Source organism: Phyllopteryx taeniolatus, chromosome 2 (genome assembly GCF_024500385.1).
Source record: "Phyllopteryx taeniolatus isolate TA_2022b chromosome 2, UOR_Ptae_1.2, whole genome shotgun sequence".
NCBI classification, from domain to species: Eukaryota; Metazoa; Chordata; class Actinopteri; order Syngnathiformes; family Syngnathidae; genus Phyllopteryx; species Phyllopteryx taeniolatus.
Window position 1 is genome coordinate 9,250,878 of NC_084503.1, and position 19,861 is coordinate 9,270,738.

At 41.7% G+C, this 19,861-nt stretch overlaps 1 protein-coding gene across 1 annotated transcript in view; it reads left to right on the top strand.

Annotated features, from left to right (window-relative positions):
• The first annotated feature begins 2,127 nt into the window (after positions 1-2,127).
• Positions 2,128-19,861, top strand: part of igdcc3 (immunoglobulin superfamily, DCC subclass, member 3) — an 81,410-nt gene continuing 63,676 nt past the window's right edge. The window contains exons 1-2 of the mRNA XM_061759004.1: positions 2,128-2,367; positions 7,988-8,293. Coding sequence (XP_061614988.1) covers positions 2,301-2,367; positions 7,988-8,293 — 373 coding nt within the window. The 5' untranslated portion in view covers positions 2,128-2,300. The remainder of the gene's footprint in view (positions 2,368-7,987; positions 8,294-19,861) is intronic.

Here is a 19,861-nt window from a genome sequence, read left to right on the forward strand (position 1 = left end):
TATTCTTGGTTGAGTTTAGCTTTGTTAAAGTCCCCAAGATTAATGAGGTCTGGATCTGAGTGCTTTTTTTTCAAGTTCTTCTACTTGGTCAGCCAGCGTTTGCAGTGCGGCGTCCATGTTAGCCTGCGGGGGACATGTAAAAACCGGCGAGTGTGAATGAAGCAAACTCGCACGGCGAGTAGAATGACTTAGATTTCAAAAACGGCGACTCCAAGTCCAGGCTGTAGTGTGTGTTGAGCAGAGTGATGGGGGCGCGGGGGGGGGGGGAGTAGTAGTAGAAGAAGAAATGGAAGAAGCCTTCCCTTGTCATTTTAATCGTGATGAATGACGTGGGAGAACCATAACACAAACATTGAACACAACCAGTTGCTCCGCTATATCGCAATACTGCAAGCCATAGGTCGCTTCCGAATTGGTTGTTGTTACATGTCACATCACAATCACCGAGTTTGTAGCGAGGCTAAAGTTTTTTGACCACTAAGGAAAGCTGTTTATATTTATTCAATATCTTTGACAACCACCGTAAGGCCCATGTACTAGTACACTTTTGGGTACACTAGGGAACGACTGTCTTACTGGTACCATTTTTTTTCCTTTTACTGCCTTCCACTACAATAGCCTATGACATTTCTGCATAGTAGTTGGACTCCTAGTAGGGCCTAGGCAGCTACTGGTGTGTGACACATGCCTACTAGTTGGGCCTAGTAGGTCTAGTGGTACTTGTGCAGCACACTAGTTTACCATTAAGGTTTATTTGCATACTAATAGGCCAAAAGTGGCATTAGCAGTGAACTCAAAACATTACTAGAAAGACACGGTCATTCTACTAGCGAGCCCTCGTCATTCTACTAGTGTGCTGAATTACTGTACGAGTGAGCACAAAGAGCGTATTGGTATAATAATCCCGGCTGGAGGAGGTACGTTTGGATAAACTTTCAAACATTTTCAAGCTTTTTGACATTTATTTCCAGTCATTTTGTACTGTATTGTGTTTTAGGCCATGAAAAAAAAAAAACATTTAAAGCAATCATTTTCTACTATATGGTCAGGGGCTGTTTCTGAAATGCACAGGGTGCCCTTCAGTCCAGGACCACAACACATCGGTAAGGATCATCTTTTAGAGACATCCAATAATCAGGCCTTTGCTGACTTTGATCGCAAGGGACAGGAAATGCTGCGATTGGCTGGCGACCAGTTCAGGGAGTACCCTACCTCTCACCCACAGTCAGCTGGGATAGGCTCCAGCACGCCCGCAACCCTTGTGAGGGCAAGCGGGATGGAAAATGCATGGATGGATGGATGAATGGATGGATGGATGGATGGATGGGAGGGAAAATTGCTCACTGAATGCGTGTACCATGCTTGTGGAAACAAAAGTATTCGAAACACCTCTCACTGCGATGCACTGCATTTCTACAATACTTCAAACGACAACAACAATAATGAACATGCTGTTAAATGAAAATGACTGTCAAAACTAAATATAGTATCGCAGTCTCTTTTCTAAAGGCGGTCGTGCATGTATTGTACGAGCCGCTAGAGGGCAATACAGTATTGGTTAAGAGCGCTGCTTTGTTCCCAGCGTGTGGAAGAGTTCCTTGTTTATCTGAGATTCGCTCATGGCGAACCGCTTCGCTTGAAACAAAACCCACCCACATTTATAGGGAATATTTTGCCGTTGATTTCCTTTATAAAATGTTACCGGGCTCCCATTTGGTCTTGTACTAAGAATCGTATTGAATATTAAGCTCTTTAATTGTTGTTATGCTGAATTGTTTGTATAGCCCATATTGCGCTTGGTTTCTGCGGAAAAAAAGATTCGAACTCATCAGATAAATAAAGATGTGATCCATGTCAACTGCGTTATATTACTCCAATGTCCGCGGCCGATGTGATAAAGGCCTTTCTTATTGATTACCATTGCGAATGGCATTGCAATGCTTTCGTTTTCGTCGCATTGTTGGTCTGAAGTGATTATTTGTTGGCGTTCACGAAGCGTTTTTAAGATGAACTCGACTCTTTTGTTCCAAGAGCACACACGTGCAGTTGCGTGTGCGTTGAGGGAGGGAGGGAGAGAGAGAGAGAGAGAGAGAGCGTAGTGGGTTCCAGTGGAGTGAATGGGATGAAGAAGAGAAGGATGAGGAGAGGGATGCTGACAGATTACTGCTATCGAGTTGCAATGGCGACAGCTTGTCGGACTTCAGCGAGCCCCGTAGGTGGGAATATGTAGTCGGATATATGTCCGAAGCGCATCGATTAACTTCGCCTTCTGCAAGTGCTGGATTCATTGAGCGTTTTAAATGGCATCCAAGAGGCGCTGCCGCCTTGCGCCGTGCTTTTTGGGTATCCTGCTAAATGCTTGCATGGGTAAGTGGGATCAATTCTCTACACGGTCGCAGTGCGCGGTCTCATCTCCTGCGGGGGGTGGATGCATGCTTGCAAACCGGGATGAGCGCGATGATGACCGGTAACCGTGAACTTGGACCATGGCCGCAGAGCGTCTGCGGTCTGTTGCGGGTGGCACTTTGGAGGAGCTTTGTGCGCCGTCGGGGGCTCATTCCAGCAATAAATGCAAACCAGTGCCTTGCATAGTAGAAGTTGAACTTGTGTCACTTGTGCAGAGTCCCCTTTTGCCGATTGCTGGCGCGTCGTTGCACTTTGACCACGTGCGGCGTTGTGAAGCAAAGTTTGCCGATTGTTTTGACGTGAACGCGTTGCACAGTGTGTTTTTTTTTTTTTTTTTTTTTTTTTTTTTTACACATTGCAAAAGCCGTTGCTGTCTCAACTGCTGTTTCCCAACTAATTATTTGCCACTCACTGGCAATATCACATATTGAGCTCTCAAAGGAAAAGAAGCAGCAAACTCATGAATTACATCATGTAGTGATCAAGTTAATGGGTCATTATTGGGCTGAGCCATATGGCCACGAAGGGTGCTGGGTTGCCAATTATGGCGACTTTCTTTCAATTTCAGATTAGAATATGACTTTCTATTACGGTTAAATGTGAAGATTTATGGATGGAGATTTTTATTCAATGTCGCGGGGTGTGCATGAAAAGTATTGGACTGCTCAGTCTACTTAGATATGTGGACATGCTGGGGAGATTATTTGTACAAATTAAATGTGAAGTCTGTTTCACTCCTCCTTATCCAATTCCCCCCTTTTTTTTTTCTTTTTTTTTTTGGGTGTGTGTTCCTTTTGTTCACTGTGACAGTTTCTGTCTATGTGAGGGCCCCCAAATTCAAAGACAATGAAGGATAGTGAATATTTCCCACACAGGGACTCACAAAGGTCGGGCTGGAATCAATAGGTTCATAACATGCTTTTTCAGGGAATTGGGAAACAGAGTCACGGCTCAGTTCTTGTTGTAATTCAAATGTATGTAATAAGTTAAAGAAATGTAGCTCTTTCAAGTGCCTCTCTGTCGATTGGATTCAATTCAATTGAGATGAAGGCACCGTTGAGGACATTTCAATCGAGTTGAGAAGAAGCAATTAAATAATCAAAGTTACGTCTGTGGATAGCACTGCGAGAGCTCATCATTCAGAGGATCTTGGGATAAGATTAACAATATAGCTTACTTCGGGGGCTCTTATGTTGCTCTTGTGGTTTAAGTTGCAGCAACACATTATTCAACAGATTTTAGACTGAAAATCTATGCTAAAAATAAAAGAGGATAACTACACGGGATTACAGTTTTAGCATTTTCACATCAACTTTACCTTGCAATTACACGTCACTGTGTGGATGTCAGAGTACTTTAAACTGCACAGTCACAACTACGGTGTATATATAGTGCCGTGAAAAATTATTCTTAGATTTTTGCACAGTTTCTCCACTTCAATGTTTAAGATCATCGAACAAATGTTAATATCAGACAAATATAACCCAAGTTGACTTAAAATGCTGGTTTTCATATGATGTTCTTTTTCTGAAATACTGTGAAATACATTTACACCAGATGTAACGAGACACACACCTTCCAGAAAGCACAACTTTCATCTCGTCAGTCCATATAATATTATCTCAAAAGTCTTGGGAGTCATTCAGGTGTTTTTTTTTTTGTTTTTGTTTTTTTGCAAAAAAAATAAGACTAGCCTTTATGTTCTTTTGGGTCAGCAGTGGTTTTCGCCCTGGAACTCTGCCATGGATGCCACTTTTGCCCAGTTCTTGAGAAGTCATCCTGAGTTCCTTTGTGGCCTCCTGGATGAGTCATTGCTGTTCTATTGGGGTAATCTTTATAGGCCAGGCACTCTCTGGAAGGTTCATTACTGTTCCATGTTTTCTCCATGTGAAGATGATGGCTCTCCCCATGCCTCGCTGGAATCCTAAACCTTTAGAAAATTGCATTGTAACCCTTTCCAGACTGATAGATGTCAATTACTTTATTTCCTGACTATTCTTGAATTGGTTTGGATCATGTCATTTTGTTTGCAGCTTTTTTAGATCTTTTGTCCAGTTTGATTATGTTGGGACAGATTCTGTTTAAGTGATTTCTTGATTGAACAGGTCTGGAGGTAATCAGGCTTGGGTGTGATCAGTGAAAATTAACCAAAAGTTGTGATTAGCCACAATTAATTCATGATTTAACAAGCGGGGTAATTGCTTTTTCACACAGGGCCAGGTTACTGAATATTTTTTTCCCCTTAATAAATGAATAAAAAAATTTAAGTTAAGCATTTAAGTTCACCTGGGTTATTATATGTGTCTGATATTTACATTTGTTTGATTATCTTAAACATTAAAGTGGGGAATCTATGCAAAAATAAGAATTTGAGAATGGGGCCAGTACTTTTTCACAGCACTGTACTGTATGTAGCCAGAAAAGAATAGTATTGATTTGTAAATTACAGAGCATAATCTTACAGGAGGAGCTATCAGCACTGCATGCACTTTTAAAAAAAATATTATTACCAGGAAGGAGAAAACAATGCTGTTTATGCAGCACCAAAAGTTGTATGAGAAAGAAATTGTTCCGCACGAGCTCTCCTCAGTATCTATTTACGTCATTTATTAGCATAGTAGTGGAGTAGCTTTCGTAAAGTAGTTGTTGATCCATGCACAAACATATTGACAAAATAATTACAACACCTGTCCATTACACCAACAAGAAGCGAAAACGGGGGCGGGTGGGTGGGAGTACGAGTAAGTATGTTAAATTACAAAGTACAAATCAACTTTGACCAACGAGAACGGAATAAACCAGGGAGTATCACTAGAAAACAACAACAACAACAACAACAAAAACCCAGAGCACAGAAAATATCCACATGAAAGCTAATCAGAATGCATACAGCAAACAACTTGGGACCGAGGAATGATCCAGCACCTTTCTGTTGTGGTCGTAGGACTTTACTGCTGAACTCCTCCCTGCACCGCCTGCACTGCACGTTATGAACCTATTGGGGAAACCAAGAGAAGCACAGGGAGAACCAACTGATAGGAAGGAAAAAAGCGTACTTCCCGAAACATTTTTTGAAACATCTATTCATTCTCAGTAGTGCTTGTCCTCATTAAGGTTATGAAGCCTGTCCCAGCTGTCTTTAAGTGAGATGTGAATCTATAACCTTGGGACTGTGGTGTAGATATGTACATCGCTACACACTGCCCTACCATTTATCAAATTTCTTTTGCTATTTCTTCTCAATGGTACACAATAATGTACTGACTGGCTCACAGCATGGCTGCTGAAATAGAACGGAAGAAACATAAGAAAAGCAATGAATCATCTTAACTTTTATTATATGATTCGATCCACGATTGGCATCCATGACGGTGGGCTTTTGAGGGAAAAGTGGGCTGTTTTGTGTCCTGATATGACTTGCTGCTGTCAGTGGCGCTCGTGGCCCAATACTACATGTTCTGTCAAGTTGTGTCTGTCTGTGGTTGTGTAAATGGTTTCACCTCAGTCAATATTTTTGCCAGTCAGTCACATAAATCTGTCATAAGTAAGCCAGTGCCTGAGCCACACTTTGCCACAACTTGTCTTTGGTCTTACAAAATACAAATGTCTCATCTATATGCATGGAAAATGAACTAGGATGTCCCTCCCTGTCTAAAGTTGGGAACATTCAAGTCTGCAACCTTCAGTCTGTAAAAAAAAAAAAAAAATCAGCGGCATCATGTAGGCATGTGTTTTACTCATTTTTTCTGTAGCTCAAAGTTCTGCCTACACCAATGACCTTAACTTGTTGATGACAACTTCATAACATTCTGGATATGTTGGATGACTCGGTGTTGTCTTCAAAATCATTTCTTCTGACCTTTTCGCACTGCCTCTTGCCTTGTTACCATTCAGAGGTCAGGATTGCATTAGCCAGTCTCTCTGGCAACATGCCACAGTCATTAACAAGTTAACATTGCATTCTGCAGGCCAACGGATTCGACTGTGATTTTATTATTTTAAAAAGAAGTATAGACAGTATGAGTGCACTATCAACTTGAATGCCTGAGTTTATTTATTGCGGGACAACATTATGTTTTCCAAAGAAATCAACATACTGTTTCAGTGTCTTCAGTTTGTCCGTCATCATTTTAGTATATCATAGTAAATCATTTATAAATGACTTGTTTATACATGCCGGTCGGGCTGCATGATGCTCACATTTAGGATGGTCCCGCTGGCTGCTGTCTGAAAACATGGAAGTCATGTGCGTGTGTATGTGTGTGTGTGTGTGTGAGAGAGAGAGAGAGAGAGAGAGAGAGAGAGAGAGAGAGAGATAGTAAGGTGTCTTGTGCATTATTTGGAAAAGCAAAGCCGAATCGGCATCTGCCAGCTAAGGGTTAAATATTTCTACTACCACCCCCTTGTTTTTCACAAGTGTGGCAGCACCAATGTCTCTCTGGTCCCATGGCCCTTTTACTTACATTGCTCGTTCAGAGTAAAAAAGAGGGGGCCACAGGGGTCTTGATGTGATCACCGTGCTCAGCCAATTCCTTCTCTGAACCAAACCCTGAAGCATTTCTCGGCTGAAATTTCATCGATGAAGCCTCTCTGTTTTGACCTTTGTGCCCTCATCCCAACCCCCTCTGCTGCCCTTCACTAGCCCCCTCCCCTACCACCAGATTCCTGGACTTGGGGACAGAGACTGGTAGTGCTTAGTCCATCAGAAGCTGAAACATGATACCTAGCGAGCCTGCTAAGCTCCTCTTTTACAGGGCCAAGTCAGGTTAGGCTGTTTACATCCTCTATTTATTGTTGTCTCCCCCCCCGCCCCCCCCGCCTTCTCTACCGAGGCCAAACAGATAGCACAATTATTGAACATTGGAGGCGCTCATACAGTATAGGAAGGAAATCCCTTTGGCAAAGTGCAAACACATTTCACGGATTTGGTTTGTTTTAATGGAAAAGAAAATGCAAGATCCCTCAATGAATAGGTAGTAGCCACCAGTCATCTGTTTTAGCACATGTTGAATGTGCGTATTACATGTGTATTCAAGCAATCGTGTCTATTCATTCTATAAACTATGCATTCCCTTCTGCCTGGCGGTAATGTAGCACACTCAAAGCATTTCATTCGTGAGGTGCATGGTGAGCCCTCATAAGTGATATGCAACACGGGCATACTTCCTGTTTGTTTGCATCCAAAGGTTGATATGAAAAGGATTCCAAGGGAAACAACTGCAGTCGTAGCAGTAATTGTTTGGTAAGCCAGGATGACTCCCATTGTGGATATGGATGATCAACCCATAAGATAAAGCAGATTGACCAGATATCATGAACATATCATTTCATAGCTTTCACAGACATCATGCACACCTGTATGGTCTAATTAGATCTGCGTCACGCATCTAAGGCAGAGTCTTTAATTCGTCCCCTGTTTCTGTTTGCAGTGGGTTGTGAAGAAAGTCAGGAATTCATCAAATGAACTCACTGAAAAAGTATCAGTGTCCACTTACGTTGACCTACTGGACTCTGATCCCTCTCTCTTTCTGCTCAGGTAACTGAAAAGGGTGCATTGTGATCTTTGGGTGTGTTCTTCCAGGTGTGTCGTGTGATGCTGAGCTTTCCTTCACCCTGGAGCCAAGTGACATCATCGCAGTGCAGGAGCAACCCCTTATGCTCCATTGCCAGGTGGATGGTATCCCCCCGATCACAACACAATGGAGGCACAACAGCATGCTTTTAACTCAGGACAAGTATCACACCACCTTCATCAATGGCTCTCTCCTCATTGGCCACTTCCTCAAGACCAAATCTGACAACTCGTCGGATGAAGGGGACTATGAGTGTATGGCCCAGAATTCTTTTGGGCTGGTGGTCAGCCGAAAGGCACGCATCCAAGCAGCCAGTAAGTCTTTTGTCTTATTCTTATTTCCTTGTACTGCAGCCATCATATACAGAGGACTGGTCCACTGAACTCTACAGCATTTTTATCAATCAAAAAACAAAACATGGAAATAGAATGAATCTCTTCAGTTTGGGCCACCAAAACGTTTCAGTCAAAAATAGCCAAAAAGTGAATTTTTGTACCGAAAGACTTTTAGCACCGTAATAAAACTAATAACATAAACAACATGGCACACGTGAGGGTGTTAACCTCACAATAATTAATGATTTAATATGACCACACAAAGCCCTATAGAGCTTTGCTGAACATGCAGTCTAACTGACGGGGAGGTCACTTTATTACACAAAGCCTACACTGACGGTTTGATAATGACATAGTGCCATAAATCAACCATGAATGTAAAATAAGCATAAATGTTAAATAACACGCGCAGCGAACAAACTACTGGTAACATAAACACACATTAACAACAAAGATGAACGTCTTTTTTACTGTAATAATTCAAATGTGCATGTCGCAATGAATTATGGGAACTGCGTGGGATTTACGTCATCATGCTAGCAGCTACTAGCATGGTCGCCCAACCTTGCTGCTTTCCGCTGTTCAAGTACAAAGGGGAATGCTCGTTGCATGCTATTTTGCACCGCCCCGGCTAACTACGAGGTACAGCTAAATAACGATGCTGAGCCACGGAGGCGAATGTGCACTTCGCGCCCATTATCAATGCAGCAAATGCAAATTCACTAATCATTGTCTCCATGACAGTCAAAAAAATACAGTTAGCGTATGACGAAGGACGGGGGGAGGATTAGATGGGGGACGCTAGTATTTGCTAAGCTTTCACATGAAGTCGCAAAAGACCTATATAAGTCATTGGGTGGTACAGTACACTTGTCACATTGGTCTGGTTGGAACCGTGTTATAGTGGTGATTAGCCAACTTGGAAGAGCAAAATTAAAATACAGAAATACAAAATAATAGACAGCTACACAGGGACCGGAAACCGGAAATGAATTAGTACGTCGCCGCCGCTACGTCACACAAAAAAATGGTCCTATGAATTTAAAAGTACATTAATATTATTTAGACTTTACACCGATCTGATCGAGTTGATCGGTATCGACCGATAATTAGCATTTTATGCTGACCGGCTTTAATGTCATAATTCCCCAATTTGATCAATGACGTCAATGATCAGCTCTGCAAAAGACATTTACTCCGCGTCTCTGTTGTATACAGTATATGTGAATCTCAAAGCTATTTTATTTTTAGCCTTGTCATGTGTCTTTTGACGTCATTTACGATCACTGGGCTTTGTCAAATCAAACCCGACTGAATACACTCGTTACCACGACCACAACAATTGATCGTGCGTGTATTGTGTCGGTCAAGAACAAAATGGGGGAAAAAACGTGTGGTGGTGGTGATCACTGGCGCTTGGGAGAAGACACTCGTTCAAGGATTGCTTGAGGTATGTTCACGTACTTTTAACACGATACGGCTCACAAGCAGCCAACAAAACGTTGTGTAGCCTAGCAAGCTAGTGCTAGCACTAACAGTTGTACGTAAACATGCTGGCGTTATGCTAAAAAGTTCTAAAGTTTCGGTGTGTGTGAAGTAATTTAATTTCAATAAAGTAATTTAATTACAGTAAGTTAGCACCCATTATTTCTGTCATGTTGTAATGTTGGGTTGGCCTAACTGATTAGAATACATGACCTGACTAGAGAATATTTTTGAAGATACTCAGTATACAGTACATAAGTCCATCCATCCATCCATTTTCTGAGCCGCTTCTCCTGAACACCCTGAACTGGTTGCCAGCCAATCGCAGGGCACATACAAACAAACAACCATTCGCACTCACATACACACCTACGGGGAATTTAGAGTCTCCAATTAATGCATGTTTTTTGGGATGTGGGAGGACATCGGAGTGCCTGGAGAAAACGCACGCAGGCACGGGGAGAACATGCAAACGGGGAGAACATGCAAACTCCACACAGGCGGGGCCGGGGTTCCAATCCCTGCGTGGGTTTTCTCCGGGTACTCCAGTTTCATCCCACATCCCAAAAACATGCATGGTAGGTGAATTGAAGACTCTAAATTGCCAGTAGGTGTGAATGTGAGTGCGAATGGTTGTTTGTTTATTTGCGCCCTGCGATTGGCCCCAAAGATAGCTGGGATAGGCCCACGACCCTAGTGAGGATAAGCGGTTCGATGGATACAGGGATCTGCGTTGATGTGCGTCCCGCATCCCTGACGAAAGAAAAAGTATGGGGGACGCAAAAAGCTTTGTGAATTTGCGTCCACTGATGTGCAACATTGCAACATGTGCAAGGGTTGAATTAAGCGGTCTCGCATTGCAGTTTCCGTGTCAAAATCTGCATTTTGCGCATAAAAAAAAAACATTTAAAAGTAAAACTGCAAATTAGGTTTACCGCGGCGACGGTCGTCAAGACGGAAGATGCCGTATATGACACAACACGCTTATGTCACCAATGCGTGGACGGGATAAGTGAAGCGTTCGACTCAGAAGCGCCAAGACAGCAGTTGCAGAAGAGAGAGAAGAAAGACAAAACTGTGGTCGCATTTCATGGTGAAGTGCAAGGTGAGCACCCGTTCGTCGTAACACGGACCTTTCTGTCCACCAAGTATGACGCCGCGTCACGGACCCCAGAGATGAAGGAAAAGCTTAACCTTAGTCCACTTTACTAACATAACGTTAGCGCTGCAGGCTGCAGTGTCTCTTTCAATGACGAGTACCATCGAATGTGTGGCTTTTTTTGTTTTGTTTTAATTACCGTGACAAGGACAGTAACGCAAACATAACGGTACATAAAGTGTGCTTTTTGCTCAGTGTAGTCACTGTGTGACATACGGCCAATCTGATGATCTGTAAGTAGCAAAACTTTGAGTCAAGGCGGTGAAAAACATTGAAAACATGGCCAGAGAGGAATGAGAGTAAAATGGAACATGTACCCAAACAGAGGAGGAGTTTGATGAAGGGAAATGAAGGAAATATTTTTCTCTCTTGAGGTTTTTTCATTTTAATTTGAACAAATTGAACACTTCCAAAATGTGTAGTAGTACAATGAATATTTTTCTTATTCCTAGTCAGCTGGTCTAAGCTCATAAATGCACAGCCATTAACCTAATGTATTAATACGCCACAAAATGCTAAGATGCACAAACGCTAAGTGGGAAGTTCCCACTGAGAGCTCTTATTAAAAGTGCATATACTGTAATATGTGAAACACCTTTATGAATCAAAACAAAGGTTTTCAACAAACATAACCTCTAAAACGGTTCAGTTAGGATTTGTTAAATTAAAATATGTACAATTGTTTGAGAATTCAGTTGTGTCAAGATGCCAAACAGGAAAGGGAAAACTCATACTTTATTTTTCTTAAATTCAGTACTTTATTTGAACATGTATAATTTTCTCTTTTTATTTGCTTTAACTCTTATTGTGAAATCCAACCCTACTTTAATTTGGTAAATGAGAGAACATTACACAGTTGTGCTCATATGTTTGATTACCAGGGCAGAATTTGTAAAATGTGTGTAAGTCTTTATTATGCTCTACTATCATTATCTCAGTGGCATAAAAAAAAAACGTCAACGATACTATCATTTATCTTGAAAGTTTTGGGGAAAATACATTGTTCTAAAAATATTTGCTAACATGGCAGGCCTAAACGCATAATATATTGAAAGAGAGCAAGAACAATGGATAACACAAAAATATTGTACAAACCATATAAAAGATTAACAGCTGTAATCTGCAATATAGCGGAACCGTGAAGTAAGAACTGTGTTGTAGCGGAGGATTACTATATCTGTATTCCCTGATGCTAAATTGCAGGGACTTATTGTTCCGGGGCTAGGACTCATTGTTTCCATGACATGTGCATCCCAGGACTCGCATCGGCTCAGTTGTAAAATGATCTATGATAATAATATTAATAATGTAATATTAATAGTCATATGCGGCACGGTGGCCGACTGGTTAGAGCGTCAGCCTCACAGTTCTGAGGTGCGGGGTTCAATCCCCGACCCCGCCTATGTGGAGTTTGCATGTTCTCCCTGTGCCTGCGTGGGTTTTCTCCGGACACTCCGGTTTCCTCCCACATCCCAAAAACATGCATGCTAGGTTAATTGACGACTCTAAATTGCCCGTAGGTGTGACTGTGAGTGTAAATGGTTGTTTGTTTGTATGTGCTCTGCGATTGGCTGGCAACCAGTTCAGGGTTCACCCCGCCTGATAGCTGGGATAGGCTCCAGCACGCCCTCGACCCTGGTGAGGAGAAGCGGCTCAGAAAATGGATGGATACTAGTCATATTTCTGTTTCTGTAATCATTAGTGGGATAAAGTTTATGCCTGATATGCTAGTATTAAGAGTGTCAAAAAAAATCACAATCATTAAGTTTGGTTTGATTGAGAGCTCTATATTCCTGACAAGTCAATTCAATAAAACTGAAATGTTACCTCGTTTAATTCCAGACTTTGGGCTAGACTGCAGAGTGATTTGCATATTTTAATAGGGGTATAATGAGCTACAGTATCAATGCTGCTACTTAAGGTCTTTGAGTTTAGGTTTAACAAGCGCTCATGCCAAGTGTCTTCGTGGTTTTGTAAGTGCAATGAGCTTGAAGCAACCCTGCAGCCCACTCACTCACTCACTGGTAGTTGGGGCATTTAAAACACACGCACACACGCGCACGATTTAAAACACACGCACACACACGCACGCACGCACACACACACACACAAACATACCTTTACATCTCTTTATTTAAAATGTTCATACAACATGCATTGTTCCTTTGCCACCTATGAAGTCCGGGTTTCACCCCACTAGTACAGTATATTATACCTTCCTGCATTCATGTACATTCATGCTGAGAACTAAGAGCAGATTTAGTGACACTGTATTCTTCCAGCCTTGCTGAGCTGAGGCTCTGTGAACACACTTGTTTTCTATGTCCTAGACTAGAGAGATGGACAAAGGCTTAGAGAAGCCTACTGATTCGCAAGCTCTGTGTCGACAGCACACCGCTGTGCTGTTGTGACCAAACCGGCTTTTATACTCAATGCGACGGCGACATTAGGGTGGACTTCTCAGTGGTCAAGGTCCTCCTGCCTCGTGGAAAACACATGCAACCTTTGAAGGCCTCTAAGACTTGCTTGTTGAGATTTTCAGCTTGTCCCATCAGGTGTCACCACAGCGGGTCACTCACATGGTTCTTCTGGAACATTATTGCTCCGGATGCTCTTTCTCACGTAACCCATTCAGCCTTGGCTGGGTAATGGGGCACTGGTTGCCGTCTGCGTGAGAGGCAGCATTAAATACCTCTACACCATTGCATTGGCCTCTTAAGACTAACTTTTAACATCAAATTTCACTTTCAAGGCGTCATTCTAGCACATTTCTGCAAAGGTATAATATTATCAATAACCCTCTCATTTGATTTACGTGAATTGGTTTGAAAATATTGCCAGGCAACTTGTAAAAAATGCTATGGTATGCTAAGGTTTTGCAGGATATGGCGGTGTCTTGACATTGCATGACAGCGGTCCATCTTTCAGAATATATATGGGAATTAATTTAAACAAAAAAAAAAAAAGTTCAGTTCATTGATGCAGAAAAGATTTAATGGCTGTCCTGCATAATGTCATACCTGACAGTTATTTGAACTAAGGTTTCTTTGCGATATTAGAGGCAAATTTATCTACAAAATGTTGATCAATGTTGAAATGTACAAACATAGGGGGATTTTGATTTGGATGGTCATTTTCTAACCCATTAATTTAATTTTTTCCCCCCTAATGCCATGCAAGCGTCGTGAATCTTATTTTGAATAATACTGTACTTGGAATTTTGTGTAAAGTTAGCTTGCGAGATGATGTTCAAGTAGCATTAGAATGTTAGGTTTGTAAGAAGTCATCTGTGTTCAGTGAATAAACACATCTCCTAATAGTAATAGGTCAGGTTCTACATCAGTCATGGTCAAATGATCCTGTCTTGCTCCAGATCTTTTCCTGGTTTTCCTCTTACACTTGTATAAAATAAAAAAAAACAAACACCTTTGATGACCTGAAGTCTCACATTTTCACCGCAGACGATGACTGTTAAAAAGTCATTTGAAAGGGTTTGACTGTAACGACATACACTCCTGCTCCTTGATGGAGTCTCACTTAGGGGTGGCAGAGCTGTCAAATGTTACGGAATGTCCGTATTTTGTTACGGAAACCACTGAACGCTGACTTGATTAACCAAGTCTGGACAACCAAATAACAGGTAAATTAATATGCGTGGATATATAAATGTAAAATAATTCATAGACACACAAGACGCCGTCTGAACCGGAAATAAATTAGTAGGTCACTGGACATGTCACTTCAGAATGTGGGCAGGTTAAAAGTATATTCATTCATTTTCTGTACTGCTGAACCTCACTAGGGTTGCGGGCGTGCTAGAGCCTATCCCAGCTATATTTCGGCGAGAGGCGGGGGTACACCCGAACGGGTCGCCAGCCAATTGCGGGGCACATATAAACAACCATACGCACTCACGTTCACACCTATGGGCAATTTTGAGTCTTCAAGTAACCTACCCTGCAAGGAAACCAGAGAACCTGGAGAAAACCCACGCAGGCACGGGGAGAGCATGCAAACTCCACACAGGCGAGGCCGGATTTGAACACGGGTCCTGAATAAATAAAGTAATAAAGAACTAAACAAAGTATATTATTTTTATCAGAATCCAAAACACACAAGGAATTTGTCTCTGGTAGTTCGAGCTGCTCTAGTATGACAATAGACAGTCAATTCACAGTGAATACTTTTGAGACATAAAAACATAAAAACACAGTCACTGAGCAATCAGAGATTACCAGTAATGTGTGTAAAGTTAATGGCAAGAGGGAAGAAGCTGAGCGGCATGGTAGATCATCTCTACAGTCTTGAGCGTGTTCAGCTTCAGGTTGTGTCGGCCGCACCACAGCTCCACTTTCTGTCGATACGCCGATTCGTCATCGTCTTTGATGAGGCCGAAGACTGTGGTGTCGTCTGCAAGCTTCAGGAGTTTGACAGCTGGGTGTGTTGAGGTGCGGTCGTTTGTTTAGAGAGAGAAGAGCAGGAGAGAGAGGACGCATCCTTGGGATGCCACGGTGCATAATAAATATTTGTAATGTAAGAAGTCCCATAATGGGGAAATTTGCCATTTAGATATATGAAATGTACATATAATATACATAGCATGTAAGAGAGCAGGCACGGTGGGTCACTGGTTAGCGCGTCTGCCTCACACTTCTGAGGACCAGGGTTCAATCCACAGCCCGCCTGTGTGGAACTAACCCAATTGACTAATTATTCTAATGTTGTTTCAGCAACAAGTTAAATACAGCATTGTTAAAATAGTAATTTGTGACTGTTTTATCATGTCAAATGGTTTATATGTGCAAGTTTTAACTTGACTTCCAGTTTTAAGCATGTAGCCTTTTATTTTGAAGGGTACGCACCGGAACTCAGCATTGTGGCACGAAAAGTAACTTCACAAGACACTGGTGACTTTTGACAATGAAAGTAAAGGAACCAAAGGCTATAAAACGTTGATTCCTTTACCTACGCACAGATGAGACACTAGGTTAGTGTTTGTGATAGTGTGAGACAACGTTTTTGTGAATTTTGTCCCAATTCATTGTGATGTAAAGTTGCTCCTTTGACCTTTGGTGAAGTTTTAGCTCAATGTTATGCTTGTTTCTACTTTCTTTCCAGTATGGTAATTTATTTTTGTGTCTGTCATCAGCTCTCACGTTGGTTTGAAGACTAAAATGCTAAAAACCGTCAGTGCAAGAGTGTAACCCAGCGTTTATCTTGTTAGCTGCCTCAATGTTGGCGCAGACGTATTTTATTGCTTCACTCACCCAATTGACTTACTTGACTTGAGTTCCACGCTGTATAGGCTGAGGCTCGGAGCGGGAGGGAACGCGTCAGACTTCTACACAATGCGAAAGCCTCCTTCGCACAATATAATCTGAATCCAAGTGTTGCACTGAGGTGACTGGTCATTTATTTTAACATAGTTAACACTTTTGTTCGCCGCTGCCGTTGGGCAGAAGCACGGCTTCGTGTGCGTTCTTCTTCAATGGTTTTAGCCGCTTCTTCATTGGTTTTCGCCACGTTCTTATTTGGGGTCGGCGGACTGTAGGCATCGAAACTGGGAACATTTATTTATATTTTAAATTTATTTATTTATTTATTTTTTATTTGAACGAGCCCGGAATGGTAGTCCTGGTTCCAATCGGCTCTCGATTCTCGATGCCCAACCCCAGTAATGGTTATGTTGTGCAATTGAACAGTATGCAGAATAATTTTTATCCTAAGTCATAATACATAAATCATTTTACACTTGAGACTATGTGAATCCTGGGATCCGCATGTCATGGAAACAATAAGTCCAGTCCTGGAACAATGAGTCCCTTATCACCACAGAATACAGATACAGTAATCCTCTGCTATATCACGATTCTTACTTAGCGGTCCTGCTATAGCGCAGGTTTTTATTGTTACTCTAGCTACCTATCTATCTATTACCGGAGACAAATTCCAAAGATTTTATGTAACAATAAAAATATGACAACGTATTGGGGGAGTTAAATGTAATGCTGCAGTTAACGAATATTTTAGTACTCGAGTATCTTACTGAAATTTCTATCAAACAATCGATTATTTGGATAAACTATATTGTTGCTTGGTTAAAGATTTTGAATACAAAAGAGACAAAAAGAACGAAAAGATGAAAGAAAATGACAGTGACAGTGGTAGTTTAAATACATTTGATCACTCTGAAAATCTATTTTACAATATTATTACTATGTGTGGTATATATTGTAATGCATCCAAATGTCAAGTGCAATATGATATTTCACCTTCCTGGGTCACTTGACTTTCTACAGCCTCTGAAAAGGAAGAGTGCTTAGATCGCAGCATGCCAGATTTGACAGGGAACACCCACATTTTAGGGTTGCTCCCTGCAGAGCACGAGTCTGGCATGAAGCCGACAAACGGAAGTTTAGTCACCGTGGCCCATAGTGAATGGTGCATTACGAAATGACCGACAAAGAACACCACACACTTAGAGATCAAAAATTCGTCTCATCCCCCACACCAGAAGCCTCATGAAATGAAATGGTCGACTTTGGTCGAGAAGCGGGCGAAGCTAAAAATGTAACATATTATTTTTTATTTCGGTCCCTATTTTAAGGAGCAATGGAGGAAGTTCTATGCCTTGCTCAATGGCTCCTCTGTCGTACTAGTTTTGTTTTAGGTCTTTAACATGTGGCTCAATCTTTTAGACACTAGAGTTTGAATAAGTGATTACCTGACAAAGATCGCTAACTAGTGTTTGTTTCTTTTTCTCCTCCAAGTGTTTGTTAAGGCCGATGTTCTCTTTGTGGTTCTGAGGTAATTTGCTGTGTTACACTCCTTCATACAACAGAGCTCTAACTTGTACCACTGCGATGCAACGGGTTGTGTGAAGCCTCTTTATAGCCCTCCCGGTGGATAAAACGTCCGTCTTACTCTCGACACTACCTCCCTCCATAAATTTTACTTTTTATTAGCTTGACAGCCATTTGTGTGAGCTCACAGTCAGGGACTTGTGTAGGACGAACTCCCCGTTGCTCCTCTAAATCATCATATTGCTCAGGAAACATATTTTCCCTAAATGTCGTCTCTTTGATGGTCAACTTCTCTTGCCAGCCTCTCTAATTTTAGCCTCAAATTATACGTCCTTACACATGAGCTTCGACTCTGGAAGCTTTTCATTATTACAGTGAATGACAAGCTTGGTACAGTGGACTTAGCCAGGGCCTCTGCCCCCCTCCCCCACTGCCCACCAGCGTCACCAGGCAACACACCACAAAAGGCCCCCTGTTACCAAATAGCCTTTAGGATCAATTGAAATGACTTTCTTTTGTGTATTTTCCTGAAATTAATTGGAAAGAGTCAACATTTTTTCAGGGCATTCATTTTTTTTTTCTAAGGAGGGAACAGCTGTGCTCAGTTAAACAGTAAACAGAATAAACCATAATGTGAAGTGTCATGAACAGTGGGTAAATCTCGAACAAGAACATCTTTCATATCAATGTATTACATATGATATTCCTCAAAAGCCCACAGCCAGTGGTGTTCCAACTTCATTCATGATAATAACTGCTATCCTTAAATTCCAAAATGTGTGTTTTACAACAGCTGTAACTCTAGACTTCTGAGTGAGACCTTGATGAAAAAGAGAAGGCAATAAAGGATGAAATGGGAGAAGCGAGAGGCTGATCGTAAAATTGTCTCTGTTTGTACTCCTGGCCCTGCTTGTTGAAAATAAAACTTCTCACGTCGTGTGAATAAACGTTCGGCAGACTTTATTGGAGCAATGTGAGCAGCTTGAGTGGAAGATGAAATGTTTCATCATACTACACGGTGGAAGGAGCAGCTTCCACCACACTGCAGGTAGTGAGGCTGATTTATGGAATGCTCATGCATACATGTGCATGTGTACGTGCATCTTAAGTGTCAATTGGTTGCTGGCCATTACCCTTCGACCTTCCTGTTCCAACCCCTTTCATGGCTTCCTGCTGGGCTGAATGGCAAAGCGCCGTCCCTACCTCTCCTTACAGCTCCCTTTGTTCTTTGAGCCAAGCCCCGCCCTCACCGCACCCCCTTTCTACCAACGCTTCTTTCTGATAACTCGCCATGAAGCAACTCGCAGCTCCGCCATATAGATTAGCCAGCCAAATGCCACATAAGCTTGTTTTGACATTTCAACAAGACGTGTTTTTTGCTAATCCTTACAAATCATCCCAAATCAGTTGAAATATTAGCCTCATCCGCTGGCCAGGATCTACTGTATATAAGATTTCATGCTCATTGAATTTGAACATTTTATGTATATGACTATGCATATGTGACCGAATTAAAGGGGGATTTGAACGCTCTCCCTTCAGCCATTTTTTTTTTTTTTTTTGGCAATTCTCATATTCACATTCAGTTCAGAGCTGGGATGTGACAAGCTTTTTTGTGGCTGACATGTGAGCTGATGTTAAAGCCGTATTCCCTCCTACTTTGAGGGCAGCACCTCCCCCATTGTATGTCATTGGGTCAGAAGGAGTTAGAAAACATGGGAGTTCTGTACCCAGGAGCTCTGACCTCGTCTGTGTAATTACACACGTTTCCAGGTAATTAATGAATGGCTGGGAGGGAGATGTGATTTGAAGAATGTGGGAAATGGGTGTGTAAACATGATATTTATATGGTGACACAACCACTTATGAAGGGGGGTGGAAACTGTGCAGCAGCTTTTTAATTTATTTATTTTAAAAAAATGCTGGTGGGCTTTTTAAAATCCCAATTGCGTTCCAAAAGTAATGTTATGAATTACACATATGAGAAGTCCTTTTTTACATGTGATAATACATCTTACGGATATAGTAAGAAAACTCATCTGTGTTATAACATCATGATGATTCTTGTGTGCAAGTTAGTAAAAACACTGCATATGTACA